The 21,181-nt window shown below is 44.9% G+C and overlaps 4 protein-coding genes across 4 annotated transcripts; all 4 read left to right on the top strand.

Annotated features, from left to right (window-relative positions):
- Positions 1 to 678: 678 nt before the first annotated feature.
- smim7 (small integral membrane protein 7) lies at positions 679 to 2,706 on the top strand. The gene is made up of 5 exons (XM_062555951.1): positions 679 to 784; positions 1,078 to 1,119; positions 1,866 to 1,918; positions 2,049 to 2,139; positions 2,261 to 2,706. Exons 1-5 carry the CDS (start codon positions 759 to 761, stop codon positions 2,274 to 2,276), a joined length of 228 nt encoding a protein of 75 aa, XP_062411935.1. The 5' UTR covers positions 679 to 758; the 3' UTR covers positions 2,277 to 2,706.
- A 1,113-nt stretch (positions 2,707 to 3,819) lies between these two features.
- On the top strand, positions 3,820 to 7,639 carry LOC134102549 (mediator of RNA polymerase II transcription subunit 26-like). The gene is made up of 3 exons (XM_062556681.1): positions 3,820 to 4,161; positions 5,392 to 5,466; positions 5,564 to 7,639. Exons 1-3 carry the CDS (start codon positions 4,090 to 4,092, stop codon positions 7,256 to 7,258), a joined length of 1,842 nt encoding a protein of 613 aa, XP_062412665.1. The 5' UTR covers positions 3,820 to 4,089; the 3' UTR covers positions 7,259 to 7,639.
- Positions 7,640 to 8,767: 1,128 nt separating this feature from the next.
- slc35e1 (solute carrier family 35 member E1) lies at positions 8,768 to 15,254 on the top strand. Its single transcript, XM_062556325.1, has 6 exons — positions 8,768 to 9,175; positions 9,906 to 9,976; positions 10,677 to 10,814; positions 12,461 to 12,586; positions 13,322 to 13,567; positions 14,089 to 15,254. The coding sequence occupies exons 1-6, from the start codon at positions 8,848 to 8,850 to the stop codon at positions 14,314 to 14,316; spliced, it is 1,137 nt and encodes a 378-aa protein (XP_062412309.1). The 5' UTR covers positions 8,768 to 8,847; the 3' UTR covers positions 14,317 to 15,254.
- Positions 15,255 to 17,910: 2,656 nt separating this feature from the next.
- Positions 17,911 to 20,643, top strand: LOC134102349 (uncharacterized). Its single transcript, XM_062556431.1, has 4 exons — positions 17,911 to 18,110; positions 18,750 to 18,775; positions 18,966 to 20,220; positions 20,260 to 20,643. The coding sequence occupies exons 1-4, from the start codon at positions 17,925 to 17,927 to the stop codon at positions 20,566 to 20,568; spliced, it is 1,776 nt and encodes a 591-aa protein (XP_062412415.1). The 5' UTR covers positions 17,911 to 17,924; the 3' UTR covers positions 20,569 to 20,643.
- Positions 20,644 to 21,181: the final 538 nt, after the last annotated feature.

The raw sequence follows: 21,181 nt of genomic DNA, 5'->3' as shown, positions 1-21,181 counted from the left end.
GGAGGCTTCGCTGGGGCTGTCGCGAGGCAGCTGCATCTATTTGCCCACCGCGGAATTCCCCCCGCAAGGCCACAGAGAGATCAGGAGGTTTCAGAGGCGCAGTTACCCCAAGATACAGTGAGAACAGGGATGTGTCTGTCAATGTGTGTGTGTGTGTGTGTGTGTGTGTGAGTGCCTGAGACGTGCGTGAGTCCCTGTTATACCTCAATAGTCAATACACTGTGCTACTGTGATAAGAAAGATATCATTAAAAACAGCCCCAAGGAAATAGGAGTATGGAGCTCATAGTGTTTATGAGAAAGACTCCTCCTTTAAACATTAGATGCTGTTTTTTCATTACAAATAGACAATACTGGGGTACGTGCTGAACTGCAATAACGGAGTTTGCAATACATTATTAAAACACTAGATGGCGCAGTTGTTGCGCCTATTGCAAAAACGGCTCTGGAACTGCTGGATAAAGCGTGGCCAGTATACAACAGTATCTCCAGTTTATCTGCGCATATAGACACTATTGTACACATGCAGGACAGCCCAGTGTTCTTGTCTTTAGGTCCGACAGCTGCGGAAGGCTTGGTCATAGGGTAATTCCGCGAATTACTGCTAACAGGCAACGAGACGACAAAAACAAGAAGGCTACAGTCCAACATGCACGTAGCATGACGTTTTTTGTTTGTGTGCGTTGATTGGACATTGATGTTTGTCTACTTCCTGTCTTCCGGTTTCAACGTCATCTCGAAAACTCTGATGTGGACACCATGATCGGGGATTTCTTGATTTTCGGGTAACTAATAAGTACATTTAAATTCAGAGTGGCAATTATGGATAGATAATCATGGAGGCAGTAAATATGACTGTGGTTTTGCTGGTCTATCGAAATGTTACCTAGATATGTTAAACTGACAGATACAGTGTTTCCTGGGAGGATGCTAGGCTAATAACATTGTTGCAAAGAAACCAGTGCAAGTTCTGATTGTAGCTTGCACTGACACATTTATCACAACTTAACAGAGGGTTGTCTCTATCATGTATTGTTTATTGTTTGAACTGATTGACATATTTCCTTTCTTCGTGTAGGACTTTACTGATGAACGCAGGAGCAGTTCTCAATTTTAAACTGTAAGCTTTCTTGTCTCCCTACCTACTTAAGACAAAGTTCCAATAACATGCCTATTTTGAGGATAGTTCATATGAGCATAGAAATAATGTACTGTTTGTAGTGCAGTTTGTGTTCATGTGAGGTAGACAGCTTTTATGTGCATGATGAAGCATCATAGAAACAAGGGTAGCTTAGCCATAATCCTTTCACCCCACCCGGATGGTGAGAAGAAAAGTAGCATCCCTTCCAGCAGCAATGGTCAGTGATCTTCACATTTAATGTAGGTATTCGAGTGCAGTAATGGCAGTAAAACACTATCCATCTGTAAAATCCCATCCATGTACAGCAGACTCGGTCAGGCAAGAATTGTGATAGAATCAGGAAAAGACCTAGATTTGGCCATGAGAAGAACTTCCTCACTTTACTTAGCTCAAGTATTTGAAATGCAAGGAATGTCACACAGTAGGTTAAGTGGCTAGGAAGGAATGGTTGACATTGTTGTGTAGCATTAGTGAGCTACTGGCAGAAGTGTGCATTCATGCATTGTGCATCTGAGTTAATACAGTAGGCGTCTGTATGTAGGACCACAGCATTATAGCAACGTTCAACAACATGCTTCATTCTAGTCTGCACATGTTCACTATTTGCATGTTCATGACGGTGACAGAGACTCCAGTTGATATGACGCTGGGAATATAATGGCTGGGGAGTTGCTATTCACTCTTGAATTAAATGCGATGTTGCACTTCATTTTGGTAATTCTCAGAAAGAAGAAAGAGTCCCAGGGTTTTGGAGATGAATCCCATGGACCAACCACAGGTATGTTAACAGCCCCCCCCCCCCCCCACACACACACACACACACACTCACACACTCACACACAGCCTATTTTTGTAGTTGGTTATATTTTCAACTCTGTGACAGTAACTGAACACTTAATTGCTTTTAGGGGACAATATCAGAGAGTTCCTGCTGAGTCTACGATACTTTCGGATATTTATTGCCTTGTGGAATGTGTTCATGATGTTCTGCATGATTGTGTAAGTATTGGTCTTATAAGTATGTTAGTCAGTAATGCTTCGTGAATAGTAAAATAGCCCTGTGCAAGATGTCTACTCTTCATGAATGACATGTCCATTAACCTTGGTATCTTTCCTCCAGGCTTTTTGGATCATGAGAATTCTGAGGACCTAAGAAGACGTAAATATTCAGCGTTGTATATATTTTTCAGATATGGGGAAATGTGTTTGACAAGTCCATGTCATTCTTTCTTTTTTTACTGAGAACATCCTATGTAGATTGGAGATTCTGGCAAATGACTTTGCAAACCAGTGTAATTGATTACCGATTCTACTGTATGTGCAGCATAAACACACATATTGTAAAGATGTACAGCTGGACTAAGATTATTTAGGAAGATGGACGTATATGCTACACTACATATCTTTGATGCAGTTACCCACCACCAGAACATTCTACCCTCATATTATCCCTTGCCATTTTATTGACATATTTGCCAAAATTGTCTTATTGTGTTCATAGATTTTATAATGTGACTTAAGGTTGTAAACATCCACGCATGGTAGACTCAGACTGTACATACCAATAAAGAATGAACAGCCAGACTCATGCTTTGAAGTTCTATAAAGTCTGCATCGGCAGTTGAAACAGTTGTTTCAAGACCCACTTCTTTAGGCGAGGTAGTTTTATTTATATAGCATTTTATACCAAATGCAAGTTGAAAAATTAAAACATAGTAAAAGTCATAAACAATAATAATAATTGTATGTCATTTATAGTTTGTGTTTTCTGTCATTGATACCAAGTATGATTGGTGAATACACAATGAGCTGCATATGGCTCATGTCTAAAATAATTAGTGAGGTTTGACAGCTAAACACACACTTCTCTGTGAAGTAAAACAATCGTTACTGAGTAGTAACCTGATATACAGTGTGTCCTGAATAACCGATAATATAATCCAGTGGAGGTTAAGATCCCTGTTTGTGATGCACTCTGCACATATGGCAGGCTAGTCGGTTTTACATGAGCAACGTCAGGAACAGATGTGCTGATTAGGATGTGTGTACAATTTTGACTGCTAAACTTTGACCGTCTACTGTGATGTGGGGATTGGAAGCGTGAAATGTGTATTACAGTGTTTCACAGTCACTTTGATGCATGAACAATGTGCAAGACAGCACTATTTTCTATCGATGTGGCATAGCTATGTCAAAACTACAAACGCACACGTTCTCGTGTGTAGAGGGGGTTGATTGTAAGAGAGTGGATCATATGTTTCAACACATTTTACATATTACAAGTTTTTGCTGTTGACAGACAGCCCCGTGCCCCCCCCCCCCCCCCCCCCCCCCAAAAAAAGAAAGACAGAAAAGATGTTATTCTGATCATCACTGTCTGAAGTGGCAAAAGATCATTCAACACACAAAAAAATGTTTTGCTATGGTTGCACACCTCACTGTAACTGCTCTTTTTTAAGGTTCAATATTTATACATGAACATACCTGAACTCTGGTAATACTGTATATTTTCTTAAATTAAACAACATCCATAGAAATAGTTGTGAAATGAACTGACTTTTCATGGTAGTGGATAACTATTTTTCACTACGTGATGACATCAAATCCTTACGCATGACGTTCCTATCATTTCCCAGCATGCACCTCACCAAGCGTTTTTCAACAACAGTGAAACACTGAAGCCCCAGACCATAGACACCCCAGCTACTGCTGCGTGGATATGGACGATCGGTGAGGCTACAGGGTAATATGAGCCTTCGGACTCCGTCCAGCCGAGACGTGGCCAGTCATACTTAATAAAATGTCAACGCTGTTAAAGGATGAGCTCTAGGCAAAATATGGGGCTCCACTTACTCGCTCACCTCCCGAAAGGCCTGTGAGTGTCTGCAAGTCACCCACCCGTCTCTTCGGAGGAATCCCCCGCCTGCAGGTTCCCACTACTGCCGGGCGATGACAGCGGCATCCGCCACCCCGCAGCAAATGAAAGACCGGCTGCTGCAAGCCATTGATGGCCAAAGCAATGTGAGTACCATCTGATGGCAGATAACGGGTATTGGTTATCTGGTGTGCGCATGGATTGAAACCTTGCATACAGCTGGACAGCACAACTAAGAGCGAGCTAATGTTCAGCTATTTGGCTAGCTAACACAGCTAACTTTGGTATGCAACTTGTGCTGTGCTGTTGACCGGTGCGCCAGCAACAAGCACGCGTCAAACATTTGTAAGGTTAACAGTTGTTACGTTCGTTATATAAACGTTCAAAAGATCTTTACCGTGAAAACTGAAACTTCTCAATGATGTAAAACGATTAAGATATCCTGACTGTCGGTAGTTGCCTGTGAGAGTGAGTGAGTAAGTCAATCAGTTTGCTAACTAGCCAATGTTAGCAAGGCTGTAATAGCCAATGGTAGTTCAACTTTGATAACTTAGGAAAGGACTTGGTCTAAGTTGTTGTAAATTTAAAGTTGTAAATCAGTGATTAGGAATAGGTGTCCAGTATATAATGTTTGTCCAGATACGCTGTCCGTTACTAAATATTCCCATGTAACTTTTCGTCTCTGCTTCACTGTTTTAAGTTAGCCAGGTGGAAAATGACACGCTGCATCTAAGCTGCATTTGCTCAAAGTAGGCTGAGATTCAACTGATTTGACAACCATGTGAACATAAGAATATTTAAGCAATCACGTGTTCGTTACCCTATCCTTGGGTGGCAAGTATGTGGCTGGGTTAGTTTGTCACAATTACTTGACATCAGGTAGAGGAGGCAGGCATTTTAACTTCAACATAGGAGGACATTATGTCATATACATTATACATTAAATACATGTTTTAAATACATCAAATACATTTTAACAGTATTATAGATAGACTATGTAGAGTATACTCAATACTCATAATAAACATTCGAGTTATAGTTGTCAATTTAATGTAGTTGTCAGTTTAATTTTGTGTGAGTACAGATAAGAGATTAATTTCTTTATATTTATGTGCTGATCAGCTAAACTAGATTTACATTTTGCTAGCACAGATGGAGAGTTTTTTTCAGTTGCTATCAGGACACAGGTGCACAACTGAAAGTTCATTCAAATTGTGGGGCCTCCAAGCTAGTAGCGGTTTCAACTGCTGTGTAAAAACTAGACCAACTTCACATTATACATTTAAATTAGAGTAGTATGGTCATACCGTACATACATTACTGTTGTATGTTTTCAAAAATACATTTGTGCATCTCTATACGTCTTTTTCCTACAGATTCGCAATATGATGGCTGTTTTGGAGGTAATTTCATATTTGGAGAAATACCCCATCACCAAAGAGGCACTTGAGGTATGGTGACTACAATCATATGTTCACATATGAATATATAATGATTCGCTTGAGGTCTGCTTGCATTGGTGACTTGCATGTTCTTTCTCCACTCCAGGAAACCCGGCTTGGTAAATTGATAAATGACGTCAGGAAGAAGACGAAGGATGAAGACTTGGCTAAGCGGGCGAAGAAACTGTTGCGAACCTGGCAGAAGCTGATCGAACCAGAGCCAAACGACCCAGCGCCCAAGGAACACACAGGAACCAACGGAGGGGCCTTCTCCAGCCGAGTAGATTATTCCCCTCAAGCAGTCACCTCCGTCTCAGGAAAAGCCGCGCCTGAGCTGAAAATCCGAAATGATTTTCTCAACTGTAGCTACCCAAAGGTGGAGGTGTCGGGGCATCGCAAGCGTAAGGCGGGTCAAAAGGACGCCCAGCACTTGCCATCTAAAATCTCCAAAACGTCGGCCTTTGAACATCACTCGATTGCCACATCGCGTCCCACGAATGGCATCGCTGCAAGCCCAGACACTCGCTTAAACTTGTTTGACAACATACACCATCAGTCGGATAAAGACGCCATAGAAGGCCACGATCACGACAGACCTAGCAAAGTTCCTGTGAATGCTGTCAAGCCCCACCCTAGTTCCCCCGCCGTTTCCAAACCTCCTAGCGCGTCGCTGCTGCTGAAGACCGCTGTGCTGCAACAGCAGGCTAAGAAGGATCTGCCTGCGGCCGGCGGAGTGCAGCAGCCCCCCAAGAGCCCCTGCTCGGCGGCCATCAATCCCAAATCCAACACGCCGGACACTTTGGGGAGATGGCCGCCCCCCTCTGGCATGAAGGTCACCGTCACAAGCCCCCCTCCGAGTCCCAAAGTGCCCTCCGATGGGGTCAGCTCAGGTCCCCCCTTACGGTCACCGAACCCTGCTCTCCTGGGGTCGTATCCAGCGGAGACCACTCACGACTGGCCGGCAGACGCAGCCTCTGGACACGGCGAAGGGAGGTCGGTGGCCAAACCCGACGCCGTGTCCCCCCTGATCTCGGTCACGGACGTACCGGACGGAAGCCCCCCTGCGGAGGCGGCGGCGGCGGCGACGGCCAAGCAGGAGGGTGACGGGGCCGCGCACCACAACTCTGAGCGCAAGAGGAAGAAGTACCGGCCCAGGGACTACACCGTCAGCCTGGTGGGGCAGCAGCACTCCGAGGACAGCAAAAAACCTGCCAAGTTAAAAGACCGCAAGCTCACGTTCGACCCGGTCACCGGGCAGATCAAACCCTTAGCGCTGAAGGAGGCCCAAGCCAGGGAGGACGTGCCCGTGACACCTGTGCCGACCGTGCCGAACGTGCCGGAGTCTCACTGGACAGACGTTCACAAGCAGGACGCGTGCCCTCCTCCGCCGCCTCCGCCGCCGCCGAACCCTCTCCAGCAGACCAACTGGAAGGAACTGTCGCGCAACGAGATCATCCAGTCGTACCTGAGTCTGCAGAGCAACGTGCTCACGTCGTCCGGGACGCAGACTCCAGGCGCACACTTCTTCATGACGGAGTTCCTCAAGCACGAGGAGCATCACACGAAGGAGCGGAGGGAGACGCACGTCCTCGCGCCCGACCCTCCCGCGTCGCACCTGCCGGGGGTCACGCGCGAGGTCAGGACAGAGGACCTGGACAAACTACACACAGACCGCTGGCCCGGCGTAAACGGCTGTTACGACACCAAGGACAATTGGCACGACTGGACTGAGTGCATATCATTAGCCCCCCATGGGGACGACGGTAAATTACACATCTTGCCATATGTTTGCCTAGACTAAGAATTGTAGCCTTTAATTTTATGTGAAAAGAGAGCTGTTTGGCTCACTTGTTTGAATGAGTGAGTTGATGAAAATGAACTCTGGCAATCTTGAACTTTTTATATATATATACATATATATATATGGTTTGGGTTGACATGCGTGTTACCTACGACATTCCATTCTGCCTCCTGGTTGGTCTCTCTGTTCAATACCACAGTTTCTGACAGGGAAACAAAACTGCAAAATGTACACATTTTGACATGTGTATGTTCAAGTGTTTTATTAATTTATCTTTTGTTGTAAAAAAAAAACATAAATTAAAATGGTAAATGAGGCTATTTAGTTTCAACTTTGTACTGTGAGTAAAACAGAAGTGAATAAATTGTTTATATGCTGAAACTACACTTGTTTATTATTCCACCAGGAACATATTTTTGTTTAATGAGCAAGGCTATGAAGAGTCAGGTGAGAGAAATGCATTCTGTGGTTCTTACAGTACTGTATACACCTGCTTACTCAAGAACATATTTTTGTTTAGTGAGCAAGGCTATGCAAGGCTTACAGTACTGTATACACCTGCTTACTCAAGAACATATTTTTGTTTACTGAGCAAGGCTATGAAGAGTCAGGTGAGAGAAATGCATTCTGTGGTTCTTACAGTACTGTATGCACCTGCTTACTCAAGTAGTAAGGGAGGTGTTACAATTAGTCGTTTATCCAACTTGCATGATACTGTGCCATATGTGGCTGAGTGGTCCATGGCCCAATACATCCATAGATAGATAGATAGAAAACTTTAATGTCCTTAAAAAGGCAATTTGTTTAATCGGGGCTTCTACCCTTACCATGCAGGGGCACAAAGTGGAGTGAGGAAGTGTGCAGTAAGAGGAAACGGAGGATCTGGCTCGCTCAGCTGAGAGAGGCTGACTTGTGTCGGAAAGGGGCGTGTTCATTATGGACACCCTGTGCCATCACTACCAGTACCACATGATTGTGGCCCCTTTCTTCAATAATTTGAGCTGAACTAGTTTTACAGGTCAAAATAGCAACTGTATTATTATTAGTAGTAGTAGTAGTAGTAATAATAGTATTTATTCATTCATTCAAGGGCTTGACTATTATCCCAAAGTTGTTGTATGCCACTTGTTTGCCATCTGACCATATGGAATGCTCTTATACCCTCAAACGTCATTGAAGTTTACTGCGTCTTCTGTGGTTATGGTATTAGACAGACACATTTGTCCAAAGTTAAATTTGTCCAGTAGTTGAAAAAAAAAGGTTTCAAATGAAGTTGAAAGAAAATATATTAGCCTATCGTTGTATAACCATCATTGGATGAACAGGAAACTATTGCCTTTGGGCGTGTCCATTCATAACATATCATAGGTCTACCTTACGTTATGGAAAGTCTTTTTTAAAAGGTAATCAGTGATGCGCGGCACACTAAGTGATTAACCACATAAAAGATGTTACGAACAAAGGAACCTTCTACCTCGAGGCGTAATTCGCAGGATCCTCTTGAACACGCCCCATAACTACGTAGTTTCTGAGGACGTAGTCCCTCCACGTCTCACTGGCCCTGCCACAGCCGGTAACGAAATAGGAAGATGGCTGCGGTGGAGCGTCCGCCAGTGAAAGAGGGAGTACGGATTGGGCTTCTGTGTGTTTGCTGGTATACAGTCAGTTCGGGGGGCAACGTCGTCAACAAAATAATTTTAAATGGATTCCCTTATCCCGTCACCGTCTCTCTGTTCCACATTTTCTCCATTGTCATTTTCTTGCCCCCGCTGTTGCGTGCTTGGGGTGTCCCGAAAACAGAACTACCAGCCAGATACTATCGGTGGTATATCCTACCACTGGCCTTTGGGAAATACTTCGCATCTGTCTCTGCCCATTTCAGCATATGGAAAGTGCCCGTGTCCTATGCGCATACTGGTAAGTATGTTTTTGAGTCCATCAGACCTGTGCTTTAAAAAACACCAGTATGTATTTGGTGGCTAGCATGTTGCTAACTACCTAGCGTTAGTTACTAACCAGCTGCATCATCCTCAATTGGTAGCTCCTGCTCCCTATTTTAAGATCAGGCAAAATTAGCTTAACGTAGCAGAGGTAAGTGGTTAGATTCAATTATCCACGATGAATGAGTTCATATGATGCTTGCGGATTGTAGATCTCAGTGGCTTCTTGCAGAGCAACCGCTACATTTCTAAAATACTTACTTCTAAGTTGCTTCAGTCACTATGAAGAACCAATCCAATAAGCGGCAGCAATGAATCTTTTCCTCGACTGATAACTTAGGCTACTAGTTCCAACACAATTCGCCATCTATTAGGTGGAATTGAAAGTTGCTACAGGTTATCGAATAAAACACAGTAACGTAAGCCAATCCCTTATTGTACCCATAAATCATTACTCTAACTCAGAGGAGATGGCTTAATGTTCACACCATAAAAGTTTTACACTCCCCCTTGGTTCAGAGCAGATCAGGCGACGTGACAGAATTCTGTGGCAGCTTGAGGGACAATGATGCCATTGTTGACTGATTGTGGCATAGTTTTGACTTCACATGTGAATGGATAGTCAGTCCATGTCTGATTTCATGTTCTCAAGTGGATTAAGTGATCATCCATCCGTCTAACACAAATCTCCACCTCTTTCTCTGCAGTCAAGGCCACCATGCCAATCTGGGTTGTCTTGCTATCAAGAATCATCATGAAGGAGAAGCAGAGCACCAGGGTTAGTCATTTGATACGCCTCCAGCGGCCTCATTCACTGTGCTCTCTGCAGAGCGCTTTAGAATGAGCATTTGGTCTGCACCAGGGGTCTCCAACAGGTACCAGTAGCTCCCCACCTGTTTCTAAGGGCCCTTCTCATTCACCCTTTTTATCTATCCTCCCTTCCTTCCTCAGTCCTCGTTCCCACTGATCTAGATACAGAATGATGGGGCGACAACAATGGGATAGCCTATCCAGTGTTCTTTATAGATCAGTGGGAATGAGCCGGAGGACCGAGGTTGGAAGGAAGGGAGGGAGGATGGATAAAAAGATGAATGAGAAGGGCCCTATGTAGCTCTCCAAAAGCTTGAAAGAAACCTTGAAAAAGCATGCACATATTGTTCAGCGGTTTTGGATGGAGATCAGCTATGTGAATACATGGCATGCTACTGCTAACAAGAAAACTCTCGGCCGTGTCCATTTAGTCAAAGTAGCTCTCGGAGGAAAACATGTTGGAGACCCCTGGTTTACACTGTCCATGCCATCCTAATAGTGTGTTTTATTTGTGAGCTGTAATCAATTTACTTTAAGTAAGCAATGTGGGCAATGGCAGATAATAGCAATATGGATAATATATTGCCTGCTAATCATTATCAGAAAATAAGTCCCGATGTGAAGTCATTCTAGCGGTGTGTGTGGTGTGTGTGGTGTGTGTTTTTCAGGTGTATGTGTCGCTCATCCCGATCATCGGCGGGGTTCTGCTGGCCACGGTCACCGAGCTCTCCTTCGACCTGTCAGGACTCATCAGCGCTCTGGCGGCCACCCTCTGCTTCTCCCTGCAGAACATCTTCTCCAAGAAGGTGTGTGTGTGTGTGTGTGTGTGTGTGTGTGTGTGGGTGGGTATGTGGGTGTGTGGGTGTGTGGAACAGGCACCGTGCATATCTGGTGCTTATTATATCCGTAAAGTAGTACTGATTATTCAAACACATGCCTGGCACTTATTCTATCCATAAGGTATCCATAATGATTATACACATGTCTGGCACTTATTCTATCCATAAGGTATCCATAAAGATTATGCACATGCCTGGCACTTATTCTATCCATAAGGTAGCACTGATTATGCACATGTCTGATACTTGGAATGTAACATGTAAATGAAAACAAAATAAACAGCACACAAAATGTAGAAATAGATCAGTTGTACTACAGTATCTTAAGAAAAATACTCATTTTGAATTTGATGCCTTTAGTCAACTTCCGATAGTCACTATTTACAGTATGAACACTGTTCAACACTCCATCCACTGATGTTGGTTAGAATATGTAGTCACCAAGTAACCATATCCTGACATGATTCAGAAATGTCACCGTCGTATTTGGGCCCGAGCCCATGTAAGGACCACGGGGAAGTGGAAAACTGCTCTGTGGTCAGACTAATCAAAATGTTTTATTTGTTTCGGACATCAATGACTCAGGGCTATAAAGGAGAACGAGCATCTCACTGGCTATTACTAGTGCACAGTTCACAAGCCAGCATCTAGGATGCTATGGAGTTGTACAGTATGAGTGCCTATGGCATCTATGATGCTATGGAGTTGTACAGTATGAGTGCCTATGGCATCTAGGATGCTATGGAGATGTACAGTATGAGTGCCTATGGCATCTAGGATGCTATGGAGATGTACAGTATGAGTGCCTATGGCATCTAGGATGGTTTGGAGGTGCAGAAGTGCCTATGGAATGGGCAGCTTGTGCATCTGGAAAAGCCCAATTAATGCTGAATGATGCATACAGGTCTTAACCCGTATACACTGCCATCCAGACAGTGCCTTTTTCAGGGAAGGGCCTCGAATTCTTCAGGAAAACAATGCAAAACTGCATTCTGTGCAAATTACAAGAGTGCAGTTACTATTACGACCTGCCTGCAGTCCAGAGCTGTGACGCATGGTGCATCATGGAACGAAAAACACAATTAACAAGAAAATCCCGCACAGTTGAGCAGCCGAAAATCCTGTATCAGGCAAAAATAGGACGTAGCGTTTCATTCTTAAAACTCCAGCAAATAGCTTCCCGAGTTCCCCAAACCTTTACAGACTGTTGTTGAAACAGAGGTGATGCAACACGGTGGTAAACATGCGCCTGTCTCTGGCCTGATATGATGTGATATGACCTGATATGCTGTCAATGTTCCTTTTCCAGCTAAATATGGCTTTATGTGATTTATTTGAGATGATGAGACTCTATTCATTAACATTTTACACAGCACCCTAACTGTTTCTGGAAATGAGGTAGTGATCTCTCTAGTAAGGGAGAGAGCTCCGTGACTGATGCACCAGCACAGGAGTTATTTCCATACAGATTTACAGAGTGGATTTGGTATTTCTCTGCTTTGCATGTTTATGCTGCCGTGCAGTTGTGCTGATAACGCAGCAACTGTCTTGTCCTGCAGCGTCCAGTCCAGTTCCAGGTGTGAATGTTTGCCGTGTGTCTCCCCTCTCTCTAGGTTCTGCGGGACACAAGAATCCACCACCTGCGACTGCTCAACACCCTCGGCTTTAACGCCGTCATGTTCATGCTACCCACCTGGATCCTGGTGGATCTCTCCTCCTTCTTGGTGGATAACGACGTGGTAAGAAAGGAGAAGCATTAGCATGAGGAAACAAGGTTTTTGTCCTGCAAAAATAGGACAGGGTGACTAGACGTTGGTTGCCTGTCTCCGGGAAAATACAGAAAAACACCTATGGCCCTGTTTTTTGATCAAGTCAAACTGAAAATGTCCCCGTTTTTCCCATTTTTACATTTTTGGATCCCCAGTTTTGATCTCGGACTTCTGGTCACCTTAAAATAGGAGGACTGAAGCAGTGATAGTGGAAGTGTTTGTTTTTCTGTTTGCAATGTTGGTCATATGAGATCACATCAACTCCCTCCTGAAGGCAGAGCCAGCTATACAAATGGATCTTTCATAATATTTCTCACTTTTAATGAGAGAGAGAGAGAGAGAGAGCGCGCACGCACACACGTACGTTCGGGCTGACATGAGCTGATCTTAATGTGGTGTGTTTTTCTGTTGCACGTTCGGGCTGACATGAGCTGATCTTAATGTGGTGTGTTGTTCTGTGGCACGTTCAGGCTGAAATGAGCTGATCTTAATGTGGTGTGTTCTGTGGCACGTTCAGGCTGAAATGAGCTGATCTTAATGTGGTGTGTTCTGTGGCACGTTCAGGCTGAAATGAGCTGATCTTAATGTGGTGTGTTCTGTGGCACGTTCAGGCTGAAATGAGCTGATCTTAATGTGGTGTGTTCTGTGGCACGTTCAGGCTGAAATGAGCTGATCTTAATGTGGTGTGTTCTGTGGCACGTTCAGGCCGAGATGAGCAACTGGTCGGGGACCCTGATGCTGCTGGTGATCAGCGGCTTCTGTAACTTCGCTCAGAACGTCATCGCCTTCAGCGTCCTGAACCTGGTCAGCCCGCTCAGCTACGCCGTGGCCAACGCCACCAAGAGGATCATGGTCATCACCATCTCTCTGCTCATGCTCAGAAACCCAGTCAACTCCACCAACGTCATGGGCATGCTGACGGCCATCCTGGGCGTATTCCTCTACAATAAGGTGGGTTTCAGGACAATCTCTTTAGACTTGATGTGGTACTTCGTTCAGACTTCGGGCAGCCGTGGTGTACTGGTTAGCGCATCGGGCTTGTAACCGGAGGGTTGCCGGTTCGATCCCCGACCAGTCCACCACGGCTGAAGTGCCCTTGAGCAAGGCACCTAACCCCTCACTGCTCCCCGAGCGCCGCTGGTTGGGCAGGCAGCTCACTGCTCTGGGTTGTGTAATTCACCTCACTGTGTGTTCACTGTGTGTTCACTGTGTGCTGTGTGTTCACTAATTCGGTTAAATTGGGTTAAATGCAGAGAACTGAATTTCCCTCACGGGATCAAAAAAGTATAGATTCTATTCTATTCTATTCTATTCTATTCCTGTAGTTTCAGGTTGCTTATTGCCAATGGTGAATAAAATCCATCAGGAAAGTGTGTCTGTTTGTAGTATGCTACAGTATGTATTGTGTGGCTTTGGCAGTGGGCACTCAAATTCAATATCTCTTATTCTCTCTCTCTCTCTCCCTCTAAAAGGCGAAATATGATGCCAACAAGGAAGCCAAGAAGTTGTTGCCCGTGTCCAAACAGGATATGGGAGGGTTTGACCATATAGGGGGGGACAAGCCCCTGTCCAACGGTTCAGTGCCTTTCACACAAGGTTCAGACTCGCTGTATGGACGCAGCAACGTACTAACTGACCACTTTCAGTACAGCCGACAGGCCTACACGACAAACTACGCAGCCAACCAGTACGTTGTGTGATGTCTGACGGACGTACCTTTCAGCACAAGCTACTGACGAGATGCCCTGAAGGGGGCGCTCTTTTCAACATCCTGCTTTGTATAAAGAGGGGTGGCACTGCGGGGAAAGGCATTGGCCTTACAGCATGGGGATACTTAGACTTCACTAGTCTGCAAACTGTAACATTTCCTAAGGTTTATTATTTATTTATTGTACAATGGACATTTGGTTTACTTTTATCTTAAATCTGTGTGCAACATAATTGTTACAGTGGGGGAACGGTATGTAAGTGGGAGAGACTTATTTTAACGTCAATAGAATGTAATTAATCAAGGATTTTTTGCACCTCCACATTTCTGAAGGCAAAGACAAAGCCATGCTGAAAATGACTGACCATTTTTGTAAGCGCTGTCCCATAGCTGCAACAGGAATGTTGTCCGTCTGTCCGCCGGTTTTGTCATGCTAACACGAAAGACTGCGTGTGGGTGTAGCTCTGTGCTGCTCTCACTCCAGTATAATGTTTCTGATCTCAAAAGCTTGTTAAAATATGCTTGATAATGTCTTTTTTTTGTTTGTTTGTTTGTTTGTTTGTTTGTTTAGTTGGTTGGTTGATTTTGTTCATTTTGAAAATTGTAAGCGGTACAGAGGGTATGTAATTAAATGATCCTGGGTGGGTTTTTTTATAGGTCTGCTTATCTGTAATTCGGAACACTTGACTGTAGATATGCGGCCGTGTTTGTCGGGCAACGCAGCTTTAATATCACCTTGTGACGCGCTCCACCTGTTGGGCGTGGAGTGTGTCCAGGAAATGTTGACGTGGATAAGCTCAGTTTCTTCCCTCTAGACTCACTTTTTAATTTGTGCCAAGAGTGTTTCTTAAGAAGACTTGTAAATTCACAATAAGTCGTAGAACTTGACATTATAAAGATGGAACTATGTCATCCTGCGTCATAGCCATATCAAGTCAAAAGTCCAAAGTTCTCAAGTTAAAACTGAGAAATCAGTTTCTAAAGACTGCTGGGGCACATTCTGCCTTTGAAGCATTTATATGAGGGGAGATCCAATCAGACGTGAGAAAGCCCTCGGCATCATTTTTAGACAGTTGTGACATATCCCACAGTGTGCGCAGACCTTCTGAGCCGAATCCCTCGTGTTTGGCTTGTGACGTCGGTGTTGGTCAGCAAACATGGTGGCGTTGTGTTAGTTGGTCATCACCGCCTCTCTGACTGTTGCGGGACTTTTCCATCCCTGGACACACACTTGTGAGCCCTCTGCTGAATTTGCCGTCGGAATGAAGAGGTGCGGCGTCCTTCGGAAGCTGCACAGCAGACTTCAGGTCAGCAGGGCTCGGACCGACCGGCAAGAGTAGAATGCTTACTAACCCCGCATCATCATCATCATCTTCATCGTCACGGCGAGTCATTGGCGAGCACTTCCTCCTTCGCTTCTCCATGTCAGTGCAGATTGGAGTGTTTTATTCAACACCAGCATGTATGAGGACGAGGAGGGGTTTTATCCTTGTAGCTGAAAGGCAGTGGAGAGAGATGCAATCTCGGAAAGTCTTAAGAAAGTACACTTCCCCATAGATTGCAGTTATCTCTCTCACACTTCTCTTTGTCACACACACACACACACAAACGTAATATGTTCTCTGTAAAAATTTGATTTTTTTGAGTGTTTGCACAAATGACCTGTGCATAGACCATGTTCAGTCTGTGCTGACTTTTGCACCCATCTCTGTCCAACTAAAGGGATACTCTATCAATGTAATCACTGTTTTTATTTGACCCTCACTTTAGCCCCTGAACTACAGCGTGTATCAACCTCAAAAGATTGGAGAGATGACGGATGACAATGAGCTCCAAGGATGCTTCAGTGTAGCCTGAGCCTTTATTTTGTACTGTGAGACTTTGTTGATGTGTGGAGGTTTGCCTGACGATATGATTGGTGTGTGTGTGTGTGATCCCTGGGGCTGCCCCAGCTGGGGTTCAGCCCAACCAACTCTGGTAGATCCTGGGGGAACCCTTGGAGCATCTTGTGTTTTAAGCCCTGAAGTTGTACGTACTGTTTAAGTAACCTAGTGTTCCCTAAGTCTCCTATATGATGTGTTAGTCATGGACTAAGATCTTTAGTCCCAGACCAATATGGCCTAAGTTTCACAAGTAAGAGTTTTGGTGCCTTTCCACGTTAGAGTTGATTTCCTTGACCCGTCTCCTAAGAGTTAAACAATAACATCACACCACACACCTTGGAACTATAATAGCATTTGAATTCTTGGCAAGTCTGATGATCTGGTGTTGAATAAATAGTGATGTATCACCTACTGAGAGGTGGGAGCATGGGCCTTTTGAGAGTAGGATTTTTTTTTTTTTTTTTTTTTTTTTGAAATGATGAAAACTAACCCTTTTTTTTGTTCATGCATAGACATAAAAGGCAGTTTGGAAGTTTCCCCCCCCAAAGATTTTACCTTTCTAGCCGTCAAACAAACATCACAAACAGTTTGGTTAGGAAATCAGTTGTGAATAGCAATCCATCTTGGTGTCTTTGGGTGTGAAAGGTTACTGCAGTAATGGAACTGAACTAGCTTTGTTATTCACACACTCCGTGTGTCAGGGGGTTGTAATTCCCTTAGTTGGGACAATAAGGGGTTGGGGAAATAAATGTTTTTACAAAAAAAAGAGAAGTTTGTACATTTGTGGGCTGTTGGTATTTTAATTGTTAGGCTAGATTTGTTCATTTATAAACTATCACCTCACTATTATTCACCATTGGCACCATTCTCATGGGCCTGCCTGCTTGAATATTCTAATGGCGGCCTATAAATGTCCCCATTTGCTGATTCACTTGTGCAAAGTCAGCCTTACTAGTCTACACATAATACTTTAATTAGACCAATTAACGGCAGGTCTGTCCGTTTTTATTTCCCTATGTGCGAATAAAAACATATTATTTTCACCGAGAAGCAGGATACTGGGGGTTGGAATAGCCTCCTGCAGTTAGGATGTTCCCTAAAACAGCTAACATATGGGCCTTATATTCCGCACACGTGCTGTTGACACAACTTCCTGACTGTCTTTTTTTTAATTATTATTGTTTACAAAAATCAGCATACAGATTATAACAAACGGGGTACAAATCATCAGCACAAAGAGGACATTATATCAGTACATATACATATAGTTCTGTCAGCTTTTTGGCTGTTGAGTCCAATATTAGTGTCCATATAGAATTTGACTTCGTGTTTAAAGGCTGCAAAACAAGGTTTCCCTCCCAACCATTTACGTTTATGGATATGAAACTTTCCCAGTAGCAAGAGTAGATTTATAGTGAAAACACAATTTTTATCAATGTCTGCAGTCTCATAAAAAAATATAACATGCTTTTTTTGAAGGGTGACATTGCATGACCACACAGTATTAAACATATTTTCCAATTCTACCCAAAAAAACCTTGAGTAGATACATTCGTAAAATAAATGACATACAGTTTCAAGCACAAACTTCCTGACTGTCTTTAGAATATCTTCTCATATTGTGACGTAAAGTGGCCCATCTGGCAGGCGGAAGGGTCTTCATTTGGTAAAGAGTGTGTTTAGTCTGGCAGGCCCATGTCTCTGCCCATACCAAGAGATGCGGGAGCGGAGTGTTGGCTCTGGCTGCGCTCAAAGACCTCCACCTCCTCCGAGCTCCTGCTTAGGCCTACTGACTGAAACATTAGTCATCGTGCAACCTCTTCTGTGCTTACTGTCCTTGGTCCTCATCTTGTCATGGTTAATTCGGCGATGTAAGGTCAAACGGCGTCAGAGCGAAAGAAAGGTTAGTTGAGGTTTGTCGTCAGAAATTGTTTCAAGGTCTCGGATTCACTTTCAGTCGTCAGCTCTTTGCAGGCCCACGCCAACCGCTTTCTATTTCGGAAATTAGCATGATATTTTAAAAAGCCAACACCGCAAAAACGACAGTAGGCTAGACTTATAACGTAGCATTTGCTTCCAGAGCTCGGATTACCCCCAGATAGCGACCATAAATAGCAACATGGCAAAAAGGCCTATTTTAATAAGCCTTCACCATATAAGGCATATAGGCCCCTTTTACAAGAGCGCCACCTATTGGAAGAATTGGCTAAAGCCAGAAGTATGGTCAAGGTTGGCAATGTGGTGTCTGGGACACATGCAGAATTTCAAAACTGTGTAAACAGTGCTGACCACAGCTCACTGGTCAGGACTTTTGCAACACTGTGCTATTTCAAAAGTAACTGGGGAGAAAAGCACAGTATTGGGAAACATTTAAAACCAACTGCCACTCACTCAGTCAACCCACCATCTCCACGGAATCAAATGTCACAATGTTGGATCACATTCTTGTTTGTTCATTTCTTGTTGTAGGCTATGTACCAGATAATGTGGCGAATGCATGTCAATATGTGTTGCTCTTCTGTTTGCTTCCAATTGTTAAAAGGGTGAAGACTCTGTGAATCAAACTGTGTAAGTAAACAAGCATCTCACTGTCTTATTGCAAAAGTTTAGAAAAACAATTGACCCACAATAACAAAAAATGTAATTATATTTTGACTAATAGCTATTAGTTGTTATAGGAGTATTATTATTATTATTATTATATAAGGACTAAGGCATATCTATATATTAAGGTTTATTTTCTATTTAACTACACTAGAGTTCACCCAAAAGAAAATCCTGAGAAGACCTATTGCTACACTTTATGCACGTGTGTCCAGCGCTGCTCTGAGATAGCGGAGACTCTTGTGCTGCAGAGCGACACGCATGGGCAGGAGTATTGCCCGTGCCAGAGCGACACACGCGGCCAGGAGTATTGCCCGTGCCAGAGCGACACACTTGGGCAGGAGTATTGCCCGTGCCAGAGCGACACACTTGGGCAGGAGTATTGCCCGTGCCAGAGCGACACTCGTGGGCAGGAGTATTGCCCGTGCCATTTACGCCACCTGCACCATGAGGACCCCGACACTGCAGGTCCTCTCAGTGACCCGAGCGAGTCTGGACGTCTCCAACGCAGCTCCAAAGAGGAGCGTATCCTCCCCCACACAGGCCATCACCACGGTTACCTCCCCCACACAGGCCACCACCACGGATCTGCTGCCTGCAACATCACTGATAATGAGGGATCTGTAGAGAGGGATTTACCCAACGCATCCTCTAACTCAGTACCCTCTTCTTCTTCTTCTTCTTCTTCTTCTGGCGCTGAGTCATCGGCTCAAAGTGGTCTAAGTTCGGAGTGCAATTGCACGCAGGCTTGTACATCAGATGGAAAAACCCCCATCATTCCAGGTGGTGGAACACTCGGAGTGTCTGATAACAGAGACGTTTCTTCCGATGTCAGTGACGAGGACAATGTTCTGAGGAGGCTGGTATGCACAGTATGGAGATACATCTTACAAATCCTTCACACTATGATTGGGACACTCCTGTGGAGGATGTTACCTGCCTTCACTCACTCTGCTTCAGGGACTCTGCGCACGAACACAGGTGCTCCTGAGAGGGTAAACACCACAGTGTCTGGTGACAGGAGTCCCAATCTGATTGTTGAGAACTACGGAAGCCTGGAGGTCAAAAAGCCGTCAATAGAGATGAACTTAAGACAGAAGCATCTGGAGAACCTTTTGGGGGCGTTCACGGCCTTTAAACAGTCCGTGGAGCGTCTACCGTCTGATCCGTGCAGCCCGCCATGGCTGAGGAGATCCCAAGAGGAGCTGGAGTCGGAGCTGGCGGGTGCAGAGACTCTGTTCCTCAGCCAGGAGACCCGAGACAAGCTGGAGTTCACCGTGAAGAACAAGCTCATGCAGCGGCTTTGGGGTCTCCCTGCGCTCGTGCAGCGTTCCCAGCGCGCCTCTATTCCCGCGGCGCCAGAGCTCTGCGTGAGGAGGATGCTTCCCGAGCCAGCGTGCGGCGTCCAGGTGAGGAGGACGCTTCCCGAGCCAGCGTGCGGCGTCCAGGTGACCAGGTGTCCGGCTCCTGTGCTGACGGAGGAGCAGCAGTGCGCACTGATGAGCTGCGTGAGCCGCAAACAGGACGTCCAGACGGAGGGGTACCCCGAGATAGTGATGGAGGCGCCTCAGCCTTTGGAGATGCCGGAGGCCGTGGCAGAGAGGCTGAGGCAGGGAGACCTGACCGGTCAGGCTAAGGAGGACGCTGCTGAGGCGACTCCCGTAGTGAAGAAGAAGGGAAGATGGAGGGAGGGCAAACGTGGTTCTGCATCGCATCAAACAAAACCAAAGAAGCGTTCACAAAGTGGACAAGACTGACACCTCCTCTCCCTCTCAGCAGCCACTACACTTCACCCAAAAGTTCCTATAAGTCAGTTATTTGCTTCATTTCCTTCTGCCAATAATCAATCTGAATAAAGGACAGTACAGATGCTATGGAATTGGGTCCTTGTGTGTTTACTAGTGGTGCTGCCTGTAGCAGCAGAGGGCGCCATGTGCTAAAGTTCCTCAGAGTTGGTGCCTGTCCTGAGTCACCCAGTCAGGCCACTGTGAGGAGCACTACCTGAGGGCGATTCACCAGCCGCGTCATTACCTGATGACGTGGAACCCTCCAATGAAACATTTAGATAACTAAGGAAGTGTGTGTATTCTTGGGACGTTTGGGTTGTAAAGATTTGGCCTAACTCATAACTTTGGCATTTTGAGAAGCAGCAGCTCCCCTCCCCCTCCCCCCTCTCGAAGAGTGGCAGCTATTTCAAGGCAGTTGCATCAGTGGTCTTGTGACAGGCATGGCCCAGCCAGTTAAATCAACAATCTTTTTTTCCCTTCCTTTACTTCCGACAAGCCTCTTTCATACTGTGAAAGCAAGGGTCACATGTGTTTTTGGCTTCTCCTAGGTTTACTTAGGCTGCTTGGCGTTTGTTTGCAGGTG

The sequence above is a fragment of the Sardina pilchardus genome, chromosome 15 (genome assembly GCF_963854185.1).
Source record: "Sardina pilchardus chromosome 15, fSarPil1.1, whole genome shotgun sequence".
Taxonomy (NCBI): domain Eukaryota; kingdom Metazoa; phylum Chordata; class Actinopteri; order Clupeiformes; family Clupeidae; genus Sardina; species Sardina pilchardus.
Note: the sequence above shows the minus strand (reverse complement) of the source record. Positions and strands in the feature narration are given on the sequence as shown.

What these genes read in the sequence shown, in the direction of transcription:
- smim7 (XM_062555951.1), top strand. Translation starts at nt 759, where the DNA reads ATGATCGGGGATTTCTTGATTTTCGG. An exon ending in GGGGATTTCTTGATTTTCGG is followed by an intron (nt 785 to 1,077) that starts GTAACTAATAAG and finishes TTCTTCGTGTAG; the next exon opens with GACTTTACTGATGAACGCAG. An exon ending in ATCCCATGGACCAACCACAG is followed by an intron (nt 1,919 to 2,048) that starts GTATGTTAACAG and finishes AATTGCTTTTAG; the next exon opens with GGGACAATATCAGAGAGTTC.
- LOC134102549 (XM_062556681.1), top strand. Translation starts at nt 4,090, where the DNA reads ATGACAGCGGCATCCGCCACCCCGCAGCAAATGAAAGACCGGCTGCTG. An exon ending in CCATTGATGGCCAAAGCAAT is followed by an intron (nt 4,162 to 5,391) that starts GTGAGTACCATC and finishes TTTTTCCTACAG; the next exon opens with ATTCGCAATATGATGGCTGT. An exon ending in TCACCAAAGAGGCACTTGAG is followed by an intron (nt 5,467 to 5,563) that starts GTATGGTGACTA and finishes TCTCCACTCCAG; the next exon opens with GAAACCCGGCTTGGTAAATT.
- slc35e1 (XM_062556325.1), top strand. Translation starts at nt 8,848, where the DNA reads ATGGCTGCGGTGGAGCGTCCGCCAGTGAAAGAGGGAGTACGGATTGGG. An exon ending in CGTGTCCTATGCGCATACTG is followed by an intron (nt 9,176 to 9,905) that starts GTAAGTATGTTT and finishes CTTTCTCTGCAG; the next exon opens with TCAAGGCCACCATGCCAATC. An exon ending in GCGTATTCCTCTACAATAAG is followed by an intron (nt 13,568 to 14,088) that starts GTGGGTTTCAGG and finishes TCCCTCTAAAAG; the next exon opens with GCGAAATATGATGCCAACAA.
- LOC134102349 (XM_062556431.1), top strand. Translation starts at nt 17,925, where the DNA reads ATGCGGGAGCGGAGTGTTGGCTCTGGCTGCGCTCAAAGACCTCCACCT. An exon ending in GGCGTCAGAGCGAAAGAAAG is followed by an intron (nt 18,111 to 18,749) that starts GTTAGTTGAGGT and finishes AATTGTTAAAAG; the next exon opens with GGTGAAGACTCTGTGAATCA. An exon ending in AGCCAGCGTGCGGCGTCCAG is followed by an intron (nt 20,221 to 20,259) that starts GTGAGGAGGACG and finishes TGCGGCGTCCAG; the next exon opens with GTGACCAGGTGTCCGGCTCC.